This window comes from Dermacentor albipictus, chromosome 9, assembly GCF_038994185.2.
Source record: "Dermacentor albipictus isolate Rhodes 1998 colony chromosome 9, USDA_Dalb.pri_finalv2, whole genome shotgun sequence".
In the NCBI taxonomy this organism is placed as follows: Eukaryota; Metazoa; Arthropoda; class Arachnida; order Ixodida; family Ixodidae; genus Dermacentor; species Dermacentor albipictus.
In genome coordinates, this window is record NC_091829.1 from 131960168 (window position 1) to 131976913 (window position 16746).

Here is a 16746-nt window from a genome sequence, read left to right on the forward strand (position 1 = left end):
TTCTGAAGAATTCAGTGGTGCTGAAGATTGAAATATTCAAGTGGCGTAGCCCCTCGGCAATGCAATTTGCGAACCGGCTCTGTGCAGCAGCTTCGTCGCGTTCGCCCCTTTTCGGCAGCGTCATCACATCGCACCTGCACGTGTACTTGACGGCGCTCGTAGGCGGAGGTATTGCACGTGTTTTAACGCGATAGCGTTAAGGAGCTCGTGTCGCAGAATAGCCGGTGTCGTCGGGCGTCGGCGGCGTTGACCGTGAGCGATAAATCACGGCAGGCGCTTCATAAATAAAAAGCAACTTCCAAGATTGGCCCGGTGGGAATCGAACCCGGGTCTCCGGAGTGTGAGACGGAGACGCTACCACTCAGCCACGAGTTCGATGCTTCCAAGCGGTGCAAACGCGCCTCTAGTGAATGCGGTGTTGCCTTCGAAACGAGCCGTGGAAAGTTATACTGCGGTGTATATCGGTAATTATGAACATGTAACGTACAGAAGTCACAATTACACGAGTTGCGAAGTGCGTTTCCGCTGCATTTCTTCTGCGCTTTCCGCACACGCAGAGCCATCTTGCGGCAAACACAGAAGACCCCCTCCTCTCAATGTACGGCGCTGCCCCGACAGGAGGCGCGCCGCGCGCGCATTGGGACCGCTGCCAGGCGCGTCGCGGGACTCCCTCTCCCCTGACGACGCTTCGCCGTGCTCCCGGTTTAGATTACTATCTATCTCTCTGCCCGTGCCGATCACGACGTTTGGCTGGCGTAGATCGTTTCCCCTCCGAGACACCGAGTTCTTTGGTTCGTTTCGTTCGCTCAGGCGCACGTTTCGTTGTCGCGCCGAACGCTGCGTTGATCGACGTTCACCGCGTGATAGGTGGGCGCTAAGTCCGATGCGGGGCGCATCGTAAGTGATTGCTGTGCCGTAGCACATTGTCTTATACCCCTTGGCGGGTCGACGGGAACGCTGTCGCGTCCCACTCTTGAAGGCGAAGCTTAAGCGTCCTCCAATTTTTTTCGCCACGACTTAACGTAAGTAATATAGTGATGAAGGTGGTGTTTGCTCACAACTGTTCTCGCGTCCTTGAAGTAGGCCAGCGCATGTTTTCAATCGTGTTTAGCGCTAGTGCACTATCCGTGACTTCATGTGATTTACTTTTATCGTGGGCTTTACGACAATTATCGCGTAGTGCTGTGAACATAACGGAGCTTTAGTGACGTCACATGATCTGCCAGAATTCCACGAAATGCAGAGTAGATGTTCAATATTATTGGTACTAAGGGCGCGATAAGCACGATGAGGTGTAGCTTAATACTGTGCCCTGTGATGTTCAGCCGCATTTCTGGCCGTTTTTCGCGCTCTTAGTTTTAGCAACGGGACGCAGGGTTCGGTGCGAAGCTGGGACGAATGAATGTGTATATACGTCTGCAATAACTTCACCGCAACACATTTGTTACCCTGAAGATACTGCCCCGCCCGCTTTACTGTAATCTCAGGTGCTCTCCAACTCTATATTTGCCGGTATTTTTATTTTCACATGCTGAATGGTCCTACCGCAATACATGTATATATAGTGAGGTGAAGCTTATTAATGTTGCCAAATGCTTTGACAGTGTCAGATCTAACAGTTTTAGAATGACATGGCCAATGCAACAGCTCACACCTTCACTTTAACAATTCTATTAGGACTGTCAAACTAATCTTACAGCACAGAAAAACAACGTAAACACCTCAAAAGTTGATTAGCAAGTAATACTGGAAAGTACAAGTCTAGTGGCCAAGGGTGTGGTGAAGTGCTTTAAACATTCAACCAACACACCTTAAGTGCTTCAAAATTTCTAGCATATTGATGCAGGCTGATCAGACTTACTTTGATATTGGTTGTTTAACAATGAAAATAATAGTACTGCATAAGAGGACGCAAGCAACTCGTGTGCTGCTTGGTTATGCCAACCACATGGACCAGCACATGCAAACCAACCCGGACCAGTACACTTGGTTGCAGGAGTGATTTGCTGATGAGGTAGGAAGGAAGGTGACTCAACAGTTGGTGATAAGGTACACCGAATGCAGGTACGCGCAGTATGTATACATACTGTTAGGCTAAAACAGATTAATTTTCTCCAAAGCAACATCAAAAGCTCAATTTTTTTTTAGGATGGCACTCATGTGCTTTAGGTAAGTGTGGACATCATCATCATCATCAGTCTGATTACGCCCACTGCAGCGCAAAGGCCTCTCCCATACTTCTCCAACTACCCCAGTCATGTACTAATTGTGGCCATGTTCCTGCAAATTTCTTAATCTCATCTGCCCGCCTAACTTTCTGCTGCCCTCTGCTTTGCTTCCCTTCGTAGCAGTGTGGACAGGGTTATATAAAGCAGCATAGGCAAAATGATACAACTAGATACAGCTGTTAAGCGTAATATTTTTTCTGGGCTAAATTCTTGCTCCTTGAACTCATTAGAGATCATTAACTGTAGCACCAAAGTAGTGGAACACTACCGAACAAAGGCACGTAGCGTGCACATCTCAATCCTTCTTATGCCAGTCTTCTTTTTTACACCAATAGCTGCTATGGGCCAACTCCCCTGGTTTTGATGTCTACTGGTGTTGTCACTAATTCCCAAATTTATTGCTAGAATATTGCAGATAAAGTTCTCATGTTTGAATCCACGCATCACAATATGATCAAAAGATTGGCAGTCCACAATTCTACATTTCAGCCACTCTGCTGAACAGAACAGACAGAACAGAACAGAAATTTTATTCAGATTATCAAAAAATGGTGTGCGAAAACGAGGTACAGTCGTGGTGAATACTGATCCTGGAGAGTGCGATCTAGCCAACAGGTGCCATGATTGGCTAACACCTGTTCAATGTCTGCGTACTGTATATAGAGCTGGTGTCCACGCCTTCAAGTTCTTACTCATCACTTTCCCCACTTGTGAAGGCAGTCCTATGTTAATTTTTCTTCTTACATGTAATGACAGTGATTGGGTGCATCTGCTTTATTAATCTTCTAGTGCTTGGCTTCTCAGATTTACTGGATGGGGCTGGTTGATGGGGCAGAGCGCGAGACCTAGCAAGGGTGGCTCAAATATAGATTTGAGAAAACCAAATTAATTCAGCAGTAAGAAGCTAAAGGGTTGTGTTTCTGGAGACCAGTTACCAAGCCTGGATGTGAAAGAGGAGGAAGAAAACTAGTCTTTCCACTTCAACACTGGGAGGTGCAACTCCCACAAATAAGCACGACTCGTACTTATTTTACTTCTTTAAAGGAGATTACCGACTTGCACTGGCAAGTGTTCACTTCAACAAACACCGAATGAAGCAAGCTTCCTGCGCATATTTCACCATCTATTGCATCACTTTCACAGTATGAGTGAAATTCCAATTTTCGTTATGCCACAACTTGCCCAATCTTGTGTTTTGCAGTAGGATGTTAGCAGTGCTATTAAGGCACTTAAATATTCGTGAATAGTAGAGAAAGAAAAATAAGAGAACAGTGGCTTTTTGTGCGTCTACTATGCATGCACCTGGTGCTCTCATGTCCATTTTTTCTGCTATCTGCTAAACCATTCTAAACAAGAAAAGCTCATACACAATTATTGTGCAGAGTCAGACAACTAAACCAGTATCCTTGGTAAGCAAGGTTTATTTATTTGGTGACATTTTCTGTGGCCCTGCTATTGGGCTTTCTTTTCATCCTTTTCAGCTGTGCAGATTCATTAAGAAGTGACAAGACAGTTTGGCAATTTTAATCATTGAAAGACTTAGCGAAACCTTTTTTGGGTTGTTTTTCCTTGCTTTCAGACTCTGCACATTGCCTTTAAGGCATGTTTTAAGTGTTTCTTTCTTTTTTTGAGAGGGCATGTTAACATCTTTACCCCATGTCAATTATGTGGTGCCGTAGTGTGTTCTTGGATGGAGTCTTTCCCTTTCATTCAGTACAATATAATGTCGATTTTTGTGTCGTAGGCCACTTTACATTTGAGTATGAGTGTAGCATTTCGCTAAGTTTTGCCTCTGTCACCCAAGCTTGCAAGTTTGCTACCCACTGCTGTTGACATGTGACACACATGTGACTTTTGTTCAATAAAAGGAAGTCTGTCACTTATCCTGTGCACTGGTTGTCTTTTTGAATTACAATTTGTTGCATCTCAGATTAGGAATGGCTATCACAGTTGACATCATTTAACCATATTGCACACAATGTGGATGATATGTACTTGCAATATATGGCCACCATAAATAGAAGTTAATAATTCAAGAATAGTGCCTTTGCATGGTGGGACAGCCATGAATTGTAGCTACAAGGTACCAGCGCTGGAAGTAGCACTGTTTGTGCAGAATATAGTTCAACTCTACTACTTTCAAACATCATTGTTTTTATCTGCATTTGTATAGCTCCAGTTCCTGTGAACAACACGCATCTGGTGGAAGAGTGGCTTGCACCTGCAGTTGGGCCCAATGAATAGCCAAATTTCTGCCCGTTTTCATGTTAGTAGCATATTAGTTGAGGCAGTCGTTCTTATAGTGGCCTGTTTACCCAGTGTAGAAGCCACTGTGGGTGTCAGGATCTTGTATACATCTTCAGCTTTGCAGGGGACACAGCATCTGGCATAGTTTGTCACAGGCCATGTCTTCGGGGCAAGTTGGGTTTACTCACTTGCAAAGAGAGAACCAAGCTTGTTGGATATGAATTAAACCACCTGTACACTCGGTGGCCCTCTCCATTTTGTGTGACATATATGGTTATAGCTACTCTTGCTTTATGCACTTCTTGTCCGGTAGCAGTCTTGCTTTTGAAACACTCAGGATAGCTTTCAGCAAGCTGGACAGGAATAGCACTGAAAAACCAGCAGATGTTAATTGTCGCACTTGTCATGCGAAGCTTTATACAGTATGATGAGGGCGGAAATTAATGAGGGTGTTCCTCAAGGCCTTCTAGCACGTCATGAGTTTGGAGCAACGTGAAGTATAGCACTTTTCTGATCGCATACTATAGGTTCAGCAGGTGTGGCCATGGTTGAAGTGCAATGCAAGGTCAAGAAAACATATCTGTGAGCAGCACACTGATAAAGGAGACGCTGGGAAAACTAGTGGGAAGCCTGTTGAACATCTAATTGACCAAGTTGCTGGCTTCATCAGGCAAATTGTGATAAAGAGAAGGAAGTCATCAACACATCAGAAGGTTTTTGCATATAGACACTGCTAAGGTTCTCAGGCGCGTCTCTTGTAATACGCCAACAAATCTTAGTGCACAGGCTATGCATGACCAACTACATATGCCTTCTGTTTGGACAAAGAACTGCTCATTGTAACTGATGAAGATGAGTGGACAAAAAAAAACAGCAGCTCCACTAATCTGGTTTCACTGGTATCAGCAGTGCTTTGTAAGTATGCATTGCCATACTCCCCACTGCCTTCTTGGTTGACAACAGCAAGGACCGGCTTGAGGCAAGGGGTAATAGACATCTTTACAAGCTAAAAATGCATGCATGCATGGAGTGCACATTGTGTCAAAAAAGTAGGCACTTCACAGGGGCACTGGAGAAGAAACAGATTATTGACAGTGGGCAAAGGCAAGCTTATCTGCTACTAAACACCTAACACTGTTGCCATATGACACCTCTGAAACAATCCTTCTCAAAGAAGAAATCATCCTTGTGCATCCATAAAGAGGGCGGATAGGCAAAGCCCCTTCAGCAATGCTGCCAGCTTCAAAAGGCCCACTTGGCACATCCTGAATGTTTCCTTCTTAGACTTTGCTGGGTGCAAGCATTCTACTGTCCAAAAGTCATTGAGAGCACTGTTGGTTTGGTGGCAATACAGTTCAGAAGCGGTTGCAACAAACCTCCCTTCCGAGTTGGTCTGGAGGCTCATGGTGCTCACGAAGCGACACCATGAGACAAGCAAGGTGATTGTTCGTTTATCAAACTGTTCTGTTAGTAACAACCATCAGATCTGAAACCAACAAGCTCAAGTTCAGCACTCGTGTGGTTACTGCAGAGGATCAATAATAAACAGCACAAAACAGAAAACTGAAGGGAAAGGATAAGGCACCATTTAACACCTAGTATTGCTGCAGCCCACCCCTTTTTATTTTGTCTGGTCATGCTACATTTTTTTCTATAGATAGGCATGAACTTATTCTGTGCACAGCCTACTGCAGAGAGCATAGGTGATGTTCCCAATCGGTGTCCGATTTTTATACACTATGTGCTGGGTCAAAGAGGCTCGAAACACTGCAATGGAAGCTTCTAGTAGAAAAGGTGCCTGGAAGAAAAAAAAAGCTGTGCTGCAAACATCTTGTCCCCTTAATAAAAATTGCGCTTCCGTATAAACTTCAGCCCTCCAGTTTGGAGTAAAGTACCAGTGCACTTATGAACAACGAATCAATTCTCAAAGAGCATGTGCAGTCCAGCCAGAAGCATAGGCATGAATCCGCATTGTGCTCCTGCATTGAAGGTGAATAATGCGTTACAAAATGGCAAATGTGCCTTAGTAAGCTTCCCTGCAATATGAATTTTTAATGTACAAAGAATTGTCAACGAAGCTTACCAAGAGCACAGATGCACTTGCAAATTATATCACAATTGAAAATAGTGAGCAAACCTATGTGCCCTCTCCTCTCTTAGTGTGCTTTACTGCACGATGCTTCTTCCACCCCTGTATTGCGGTGTAGCAAGCTACGAAAAAAACGTTGCATAATTGAGCTTTTTAAGATTACCTTTTTTGCAATACACATTTGTTCTGCGGTGAAGCATACTAAATGTGCAAAGGGGCCACTGTCACTGGACATAAAAAGACTTCTTTAATTATACCGTATGATTATACACTCGCGCAACCGCCGCCTCTCAGGTCGCCTGAGTGGACATACTATGCTGGGTGATAGCGGCCCCCTCCCACTTTTAGTATCCTTTACCGCGTATCTAAAATGTACTGCGGCGAAGAAGCAGTACATCTGTATTGAGTGAATAAACAAATGGTTTTTACAACAGTACAGAAATAAACGCGTACCATGCATCAGTCTATCACACGGAAGAGCGTCGCAACAAAAGGTAGCTGATTCACACAGGCTGTGTAGCCCACTGATCGGTCGTAAAGGCTTCCACAACTTCCACAATAGAGAGTAATTTACAACACACAAACGCAAAGAACACAGACATATGTCTCATTATCAACTCGGCCGTCATGCAAATGACATAGCGCGGAAAAACGTGAACATGCTGTGTTAGCGTCGTAAACTTCATATTAGGCAAGGAGCTAGCACACCACAATCCCGCGACAGCCGCTAATGAGACCAAGACGGGAGCACATGTACGTGAACGCGCAAACGGAGCCCCTAAGCCACTCTGCTCCTCCGCCACCCCCGCTGCACGGCTGCACCACTCGTTTCAAGCACAGCACACCTAACACACATTCAGCACTGAACAGTGGGCGGTCGACGCAGTCGCATTTACATGACTTGTAGCGAGCAGCACATCCCTCGATGTCCGTTAGGCAAAGTCGGACACGGCGACGCCACATCGCGGTTCGCAGAACTTCGCTGCCGAGGGGCTAGGCCACTTCGACATTTCAATTGTCAAGGAAGCACGGGTCACACAACGCAGATTCTCTACTGCCAGAGCTCGCCGAGGCGAAAGCCGCACTGCCGCACCACCACTACTCGCGGCTTTCCGCCAAGTAACGCAGAACCTACAACCAACACACAAGCAACGCACGCATGATCACATGAGCAATGTTGAACAACGCGCGGTCCAGAGAACGATCACGCCAAGGACGAACACGCCACGGCGTCGCTCGGCACCAGCATCGCGCCTTCTCAAAAATCCCTAAACGATGCTGTCCCCAGGTACCTAGGATCAGGTCACGTGAGGGATTTTTGTACGACAAACAGTGATGCCAACCCTAGGGATTTATCCCTAGATCTAGAGATTTTTTCTTTGCTTTAGGGATCTAGCGTCTTTCTGTGAAATCTAGGGATTTTAAGAGGCCGTATAATTGTTACTTTAGGCAGCCTCAAGGCAGGCCAACGCCTCCTATAGCCTGGAACGTCGCTCTCTTTTCCATAGGGAGCTCTCTGCCGAGTTTTGCGACCATGCGCCGCAGGACGGCGCGCGCCACCGTACCGGTCCCCATGGCAACCACTGCCGCCGCCGCCTAAAGCTCACGACGCGCCAGCCGCTTGGCTGCCGACGTCGCTCCCGGCTGGCTCCCGGTAGCCGTGCCACCGGCGTGTTTACAAGAGCTGGCCGCAAGAGGCGCTCGCCACCGTACCAAAAGGAGGAGATATAATCTAGTACACTATAGGAGGAGAGTACAGTCGAGGGCAGGGCAGCGCGTTTGCGGCTCACGTTCCAGGCATTGTATATTATAGGAGGCGTTGGGCAGGCGTATCTGATTATGTTGCCTTCCAAACAGAAAATACTATGAAAAATGCTCGTTACTGCTCATCTATTTTTGGTGTTCTGCAAAGCCGATAGATGGCGACAGCAGTTCTACAATGCGAAATAATCGGCTGCTGCACAGTGAGGTAAAACGAAACCATATGACTTTCAAACTGTTTAATCGTGCGTGTGATCTCCGGCGCTACGAGTGACTGCTTCTCTACGAAAGAAAAAGTTGAATTTTGACTTGTAGTGTCTGCATCAATGCACTACGTTTACGCTCACCGCGTACCTTCACCGTTCAAACGTACTGCATGTCAGATGGCAACTTCTGGACCAGGAGACTGATGATGGTGAGCCAAGCAAAAAGAAAGCGAAAGCGTACGACCAAAAATATTTGACCAAATGGGAAGCGGATCCGAAGTACAGAGGGTGGTTGTCAGCCAGTAAAAAAGGGCTCTTGTACTTTTCCTGCAAAGCATGCAGATCCGATTGTAAAGGTAGAAAATCAGAAATCGACCGCCACCTTGCAAGCTCCAAGCACAAGAAAAGCGCTGCAAGCTTACAATCGACCCGCGCGCTGACATCCATGCCTTAAATAAGTGGGCAAACTCAAGTAGACAAATCGGTCAAAGAGGCTGAAATCAGACTTGCCGCGTTTGTCACGGAACACAATCTACCTTTTAATGCCATGGGGCATTTAGTTGATGTTGTCAAGGCGTCGTGTGACGACTCGCAGATTGCAAAGAACTTAAGTTGCCGCCGGACAAAGTGCGCTGCAATCATAAAGAATGTGCTTGGAGAGGAGAGTCGCGAAGAGCTCTGTGAGCTTTTGCGCACACAGAAGTTCTCCCTTCTGGTGGACGAATCCACTGAGAAGGTTACGGTGAAGCATCTGTCGCCCGAGTAATGAACGCCGACGGCGGCATAATGGATGCGTTTTTGGACTTAGTACCAGTCAGTGATGCGACTGCCAGCTCTCTACACTAGCTTAAAGGCGGTGTTCAGTGCAGTGGAAATTCCGTACGACAAAAATTGGATTGGTTTTGCAGCCGACGGAGCGAACGTAATGATGGGTGCACATCATTCTGTCGCGTCGCTGATACAAGCAGAAATTCCAGGCCTCTTCATTATGAAGTGCGTTTGCCATTCATTCCATCTGTGCGCCTCGTATGCGTTTAAAACACTTCCAAGAGGAGTTGAATATCTGGCACGCGATGTTTTCAATTACTTTTTTGTCGCCGAAGCAGACATCTGCCTTCCAAGAATTTCAGAAGCTGGCAGAGGTGAAACCGCACAAGCTCTTGCACCCAAGCCAAACAAGGTGGCTGTCTCTCCAAGTTGTGACACGCTTGCTTGAGCAGATGCCTGCCCTGATTTTGTTTTTCAAAAAAGCAGCCACTGATGACCGCCTGCTTGCTGCAGAAGCCATTCTGGAAAAACTGACTGACCCGTCAACGAAACTCTACCTCGAGTTTCTTGAGTACATCCTGCCTTTTTTCACTAACCTAAATAAGAAAATGCAGTCGGAAGAAACCAGAATTCACTTGCTCCATGAAAAGGGTTCGGCCATGCTGAAATGCATACTGGAATGCTACATCAACCGAGAGTACCTGGAGGCCATGCCGTTGTCCGATGTGCGGTACAAAGACCCAGCCAAGTTCCTGCCATTGGAAGAAATTTACCTCGGAGCAAAGCCAACTGCCGCACTAGCCGGTAACGCGCACGGCTTAAACGATAATCAGGTTCACAACTTTCGGCTGCGGTGTTTAGAGTTTTTTATTGAAGCAGCTCACCAGATCTACCTGCGGTGCCCCCTAAAAAGTGAACAGATGAAAAACCTTCGAGTCATAGACCCGAAAGTTGTCCTGGGAAAGACAGTACCATCAATCGCATCGCTTGCGGTCTCCTTTCCCCTGATCGTGAAAGAAAATGAAGTGAACGAACTGGACAGGGAATGGCGACTTCTTCGCAACATGGAGCTGAGCAACCACGTTGACTTGACTGCGAGCCAGTTCTGGCACAAAGTGTCTCAAATGAAAAAAGGAGACGGATCACAAGAGTACCCCTGCTGATAAGTTTTATGAAGAACCTTCTGTGCCTACCACACTCCAGCGCTGCTGTCGAACGCGTATTTTCGCAAGTAAACCTGCTGAAAACAAAGCAAAGGAACAGATTGTCGACAGACGCGTTGTGCGGTTTGCTGCACGCAAAAAGAACCTTGAAGGACAGCTGCTGTTACAGCTTCAAGATCACTCCTTCTCATTTGGAGAGGATGAACAAAGATATGTACGATGATTAAGCGTTTAGGATTGTGTGCGCGTCTTAATTCCTTGTTTGTGTGCCATATAATAATTCTAGAGTGTTAAGAAACCTATCTTAACGCGTCAACATCGACACTGCACGCGCGTTTACGTTATCTTTGCATACAGTATCATTTGCGTCGTACGTGTTTTTATGTTATTGAAGAAAGTGCTACTGTGCAGATTTTTTTTTTTTTTTTTTTAGAGAAAAGCATTTTCCACGTATGCTAGACCACTTCGTTGCAACGTGCTGCGCAACCAAAACAACATATATATTCTCAGTTTTAAGGAACCATTTTCTGATTTTGTAATTACCAACTCTACATCTTAATCACTGCTCTATAATTAGCAAGATTACATTTTTGGGGATGTCAGTTTCTCGTGATGTCATTTCTTAGTCGCTCCAACTACTGTTTGTAAATCTTTGATTGAGACTTTGATGAATAAAGAACTGTGCGGTGAGGTACGCCATTTCACCACTTCTGAGTGTTCTATTCGAGGCGAGAAGGGGATTTTAACGAAGTCCAACATGTTCGTTTTTCTCTGCGCATCATAAAAAGACTGTTGATGTTGTCTGAATAAAATACTTTGATGTGATGACGGGGATTAGCAGGCAATGTCCAGCTTTTTCAACTTGGGACCATTCTTTTTTTAAAGGGCTTCATGGGTTCTTTGTGCGTGAAGATGAGCCTGCTGAAGGAGCAGCTTGAAAGGCGGTGCGGTAAAACGGGAGTCGTCTGCTCGAAGTTCACTTCAGATACTGAGGGAGTCAGCAGAGTGTCGTTGCCGACTCCCCCTCTAGAGTTACTGTATAGACCTTTGCACCGGAAGCCTCGAACCAGAGACTAGGAAACGGATATTAGGCCCCCGGTAGCGAGAGTAGCTAGCGTCTCATAGTTGCCCTCTCTTGCTGGACTGTCGCGCACGCTGCATGCACGTTGTTCCCGCATTGACTGCACCAAGTTCTCGCGATTTTAAGCTTATCCGCACAGGCTATGCAAACGTCCGGGCAGCACTGCGCTGTGTACGGTTGTTCGAACAACCAAAAGAAGCGCAATGCAGCAAGAAAAGGACAGTGCAGCACGCACAATGTTCTGCAAGAGGACTGCGGCTGCAACATGTACCTGTTGCATCGGTTTCCTGCCGACGCGGTACTGAAGCATCGCTGGATTAGCGCTGTAAATCGTAAGGGATTCGTCCCTACGGAGTCGTCGCGCGTCTGCTCGGTTCATTTTGTCGACGGGAAGCGGACATCTGAGAATCCAGAGCCAATGCTTCAGCTCGGATACGCGAGGAAGGTAAGATGCGCTGTGTGGGTCTCCATCGTCAGCCCCTAACGTTTAGATGGGCTATAAATATGCAAATATGAGCCAACAAGGTCAAGTTATGGGCAAGCGCGATGACAGTGGTCGTTTTTTAATTAATCGTAGGTCTTGAAGGGGCGGCGGCGCATCACGAAACAAGACGTCCAAGTGCCGAAGAAGGTAGGCTCGCACGTTGTGTTCGCGATAACATCGGTAATAAGCGTTCCCCTTTCATTTCCAGAGAGCAAAAGAAAACCTTGTGCCACAGGCGGCCCCGTCTCCCAGTCCTCCTCTGACGAATGTATGCACGACTGTCAGACTGATTTTTCGAAACGCGCCGAAGCGCGTTTGATATCTGTTTATGTTCATCTTCAAGTCCTACACATATCGAAATGCATTTTTCGCAGGTACAACAAAGCAATGACAGTTGCAGTGCTGGCTTGCAACTGCTTTGCTCTGCTGCTTTATCCGAGGTATGTGCCCACGGTTTATTAACAATGCTGTAAAATTCAGATGACTTTGTGCCACTGGACTCGCCGAGGTGACTAACTGGCCATATCGTTTGACTGTTGTGCTGATTTTTCGAAACGCGCCGAAGCGCGTTTGATATCTGTTTATGTTCATCTTCAAGTACTACACATATCGAAATGCATTTTTCGCAGGTACAACACAGCAATGACAGTTGCAATGCTGGCTTGCAACTGCTTTGCTCTGCTGCTTTATCCGAGGTATGTGCCCACAGTTTATTAACAATGCTGTAAAATTCAAATGGCTTCTGTGCCACTGGACTCGCCGAGGTGACTAACTGGCCATGTCGTTTGACTGCTGTGCCCAAGGACGTGGAATCGAATCTCGTCCGTAGCGGCCGCGTATCGATGGAGGCCACTGTTGTGCTAAGTCGTATGGTAGAAATAAACCACATCCCTCCGCTATGGCGTCCCTCGCAATGCATGCGCGGTTTTGGGACGTTAAACCGCTCATAAGATCTGCGCTGCTGCCTGCACCGAGAATTTTCCTAAACAAGGCAGGCCAAACTTTGCTCTGTACAGCGCTTGCACGTACTAAGATTTTGTAATGGGATCTAAAGTGAATGCCCTAGCTAATTTATGACTTGCCATATTGTACACAATCGCCTGAGTTCATACTCTGTTTAATTCATTTCTGAGGACTACATTAATGACGTTGACTTTGGCTCCAGTGATTTTTTTAATTGCCACAGATAAAATCGTTGAGGATGTTGTTACTGTATCTGCACTGCAGCTAATAGTTTGCTCAACTACAATAACATGACGCTTGAAAAAAAAAAAAGGATGACCAATGAAGCCATGCAATTGGTTCTTATTGTATGGCTCAAAGCTGCATTACTTTTCTACCTCAAAGCAGAAACCAGTCCTTATCGTTAAGTGCTGTGTACTTGTTTGTTGTTTTTACCATTATGAAGTGTGCTAATTAGCACATGAAAGCATGAGTATCCACAACAGCTGCACCGGTAGTCACCGTAGTCGTCCACAAAGAAAGTCACAAAATTCCACAAAAAAAAGCAGGGTATCAGGCAGAGAGGTGTACAAAATATTCCCAATTTTTTATACATGTTTACCAGACATATTTAAATGCTTGGGCTAGGGATAAAAGTAATGGAGAATGATTTAGTAATCTATGATATTGCCAATTACATTGCCTTGCTAAGTAATGCAGAAGATGAATTGCAAAGCACGATTGACGACACAGGCAAAGCAGAATGATCGGTATAAATATACAGAAAATTGGTGTTCCGCAGCCCCAGCAGGAAATGAGTTTACGGTGGCTAGCGAAAGCATTGGAAGTGACAAGGGTGATTTAATTAGGGCAGGATGTGTCTGCAGGTCCAAATCATGACAGCAAAATTGAAGACTACGAGTGGGCTGGAGTGCATATGGCAGGTGCTATCCGATCATGAATGGCACTAGAGGAAATTATGTAACAGGTGTACCTTACCGGTACTCACCTATGGGGCAGAAACATTGAGGCTAACGGAGCGTTGTTGCACCCAAACTGAGAACAATGCTCTGAGCTATGGAAAGGAAAATGATACATGCAGCCTTAAGAGACAGGATGAGAGCAGAGTGATCAAGAACTAATGCAAGTTAATGACATCCTAGTTAATCAAAAATCAAGACTAAGAAATGGGTGTGGGTAGGGCATGTAATGCGAAGGTAAGAAACTGTTCGTCATTACGAGTATCGCCCTGGATTTCAAGATAAGCAATGCATGCATGGCAGGGGGCAGCAGAAAGTCAGGTGGGCAGATGACACTGAGAAGCTTATGGGTACGAGTTTGCCATAGCTGGCACAGTACAGTGTTAAGTGGAGAGAAGTTGGAAAGGTCTGTGCCCTGCAGGAAGTGTAGTTTGGCTGGGCAAGATAATGATGATGATCGAACAAGTGTGGCAAAAATATATATTTATTACCATTGCACTTTACAGGGATATGAAGACAGGTTGAAAGAAAAAAAGAAAGGAGCAGCCACGGTCAGAACTGTCAGTGTATAACAGTAACTGCAGTTAAACATGTGAATCTGCATGACTTCATTACACTATGGTAGTACGCAAACATACAATACTTCGTCTCCTGAGGAAGGACCTGAGTAGGCACAGCTTAACACACAGCATACTTAATGCCGACTTGACAGTCTAGAATCCGCAGAATTTTTATCCTTACACTGTACTATGAAAAGCAATTTTTTTTTTACTGCAAGGTCCTCATATCATGCTGATTACTTTCAGGTTACACAGACAAAGGGCAGTTCTGTTGCCTGTGTACCACAGACAAAGGCGTGCTTCGAGGCAGCCAGAGTGAGTTCAGTAATGGCTGCATGAATCCACTTGCACTCCCAGATTTGGGGGCTATATTTCACATGGGCCATATTTCTGTGTTGTGACAGTAATAACAAGTTCTCTGTTCCTACAGACGAAAAACTCGCTGTTTTACTTATTTCAGATGGTACAAACACCTAGTACCAGCATTAGTGCTGAAGCAGGATTGCCACCAACACACCATGACAAGGTGAGGGGGAAAATTGCACCATTTCATTCATATTTGTTTGTTTTATAATGGTGGTTAAGCATTCATGTATCAAATGTGACTTCAGACAACACAGACCATGGCTGCTGCTGACTCCAATATCACCGCAAGACCTCAAGTACAGTGTACAAGCAGTGTGAGTGAAACATTGCTTGCCACACTTAACTGACATCATTTAGATAATGTAGTGTCTTCACAACCATTTTTGTTAATGGTCCCATCTGCTAAATGTAAAAGTGACCGACTGTTACATTTAACACTTTTCAACAGTAATGTGGTGCGCAAAAGCTCGTGCAACTTTTGTCAGATTTCAGTGCAGCCTACATGTACCAAAAACAAAAACTTTGCACAATTCCTTTGTCACACACACTGGTTCCTAAGAACCATGCCTGCTGCTTGCAAAAAAAAAATTTGCTGTAAAAAGTAAACATTTCAATGTACCATGTTTATTTGCCCTTAACATTGAACTAAAATTTCCTAAGTTGGGGAATGGATGTGGAGTAACACACCAAAATATGCCATGTGCGTATAGCCATTTCAGAACTGATTTACTTCAGGTTGTAGTGCGAGAGACCACACAAACATTAAAGACCACCTGGCTTAGAACACAAGTGCATGCGTTTCAACCATGCTCCGATTTACTGTTCACTAAGATTCTAATCGCTTGCATTCAGCTCTTCTGAGTATGGTTGAACGACTCAAAACACAAAGCTTGGTGCCTTGACTCTGACATCCTACCTTTTATTTTTTTAGGTTCAAAAACACAAGTCAACACAGTGGGAGAATGTGAACTATGAGGACCACTGTTATGCGCAACTTCCCAAGATTGCGCTACACAAAACTTCATTTGTGGAGAAGCTTTCTGCTGATGACATTTTGTTTTATACGGGCATCTCGCAAACAGCTTTCAACAACCTTGTGAAAGCAGTGTCGACATTGGCCAAAAAGGCAAGCATATTGTCACGTGCTGACCAGCTAATGATGTGCCTTATGAGGCTTCGTCTTGGTCTTCTGTACGGACATTTAGGGAGAATTTTCCAGATGTCAGTTTCTGCTGTGGGGAACAACATTCGCTACATGTTTCAAGTGCTGTGCAAAGTAATGAAGTGGGTTGTCAATTGGTTGCCAAGAGAAGACATCAAGGACAGCATGCCAGCGTCCTTCACGGAGAGTGGATATGGTTCCACAACGTGCATTCTTGATTGCACTGAAGTTATGTTGCAGCGCCCAAAGAAGCTAATGGCCAGGGCACAGACGTTTAGTAGCTATAAAGCACACAACACTATAAAGTTCCTCGTGGCTATTGCCCCTAACGGGCACATCATGTTCGTATCTAAGGCATATGGTGGACGTGCTTCGGACAAGCTCATCACAAGGGAGAGTGGCATTGGAGATTACTTCATGAGAGGTGATGAAGTAATGGCGGACCGAGGTTTCTCCCTTGACGACGAGCTACTTGTGCAAGGTGTCCGGCTAAACACGCCAGCCTTCACGAAAGGTATTTTTTGATGCAACTGGCATAGTTTTCAGTAAATACAATGCCACATTTTGTTTTGCAGGAAAAAAGCAGTTGACTGAAAAGGAGGTCACCACCACAAGGCGCATTGCATCTGTCCGCATTCATGTGGAACGTGCAATCAACCGGATCAAGACAGGCACTCCCAATCAAATCAAAACAAACATTTAGCGATAT

At 45.5% G+C, this 16746-nt stretch overlaps 1 protein-coding gene across 1 annotated transcript; it reads left to right on the forward strand.

The window, feature by feature from the left end:
* Window positions 1-10017: 10017 nt before the first annotated feature.
* LOC139049691 (uncharacterized) lies at window positions 10018-16746 on the forward strand. The gene is made up of 10 exons (XM_070525407.1): window positions 10018-11988; window positions 12121-12174; window positions 12236-12295; window positions 12402-12467; window positions 12657-12722; window positions 14756-14824; window positions 14970-15035; window positions 15121-15189; window positions 15807-16551; window positions 16613-16746. The coding sequence occupies exons 1-10, from the start codon at window positions 11686-11688 to the stop codon at window positions 16738-16740; spliced, it is 1626 nt and encodes a 541-aa protein (XP_070381508.1). The 5' UTR covers window positions 10018-11685; the 3' UTR covers window positions 16741-16746.

Bases quoted from the DNA above. Each gene is read 5' to 3' on its own strand.
- LOC139049691 (XM_070525407.1), top strand. From the start codon at position 11,686: ATGCAAACGTCCGGGCAGCACTGCGCTGTGTACGGTTGTTCGAACAAC. The intron at 12,175-12,235 runs GTAGGCTCGCAC...TTTCATTTCCAG, and splicing joins ACGTCCAAGTGCCGAAGAAG to AGAGCAAAAGAAAACCTTGT. The intron at 15,036-15,120 runs GTGAGGGGGAAA...ATGTGACTTCAG, and splicing joins CACCAACACACCATGACAAG to ACAACACAGACCATGGCTGC.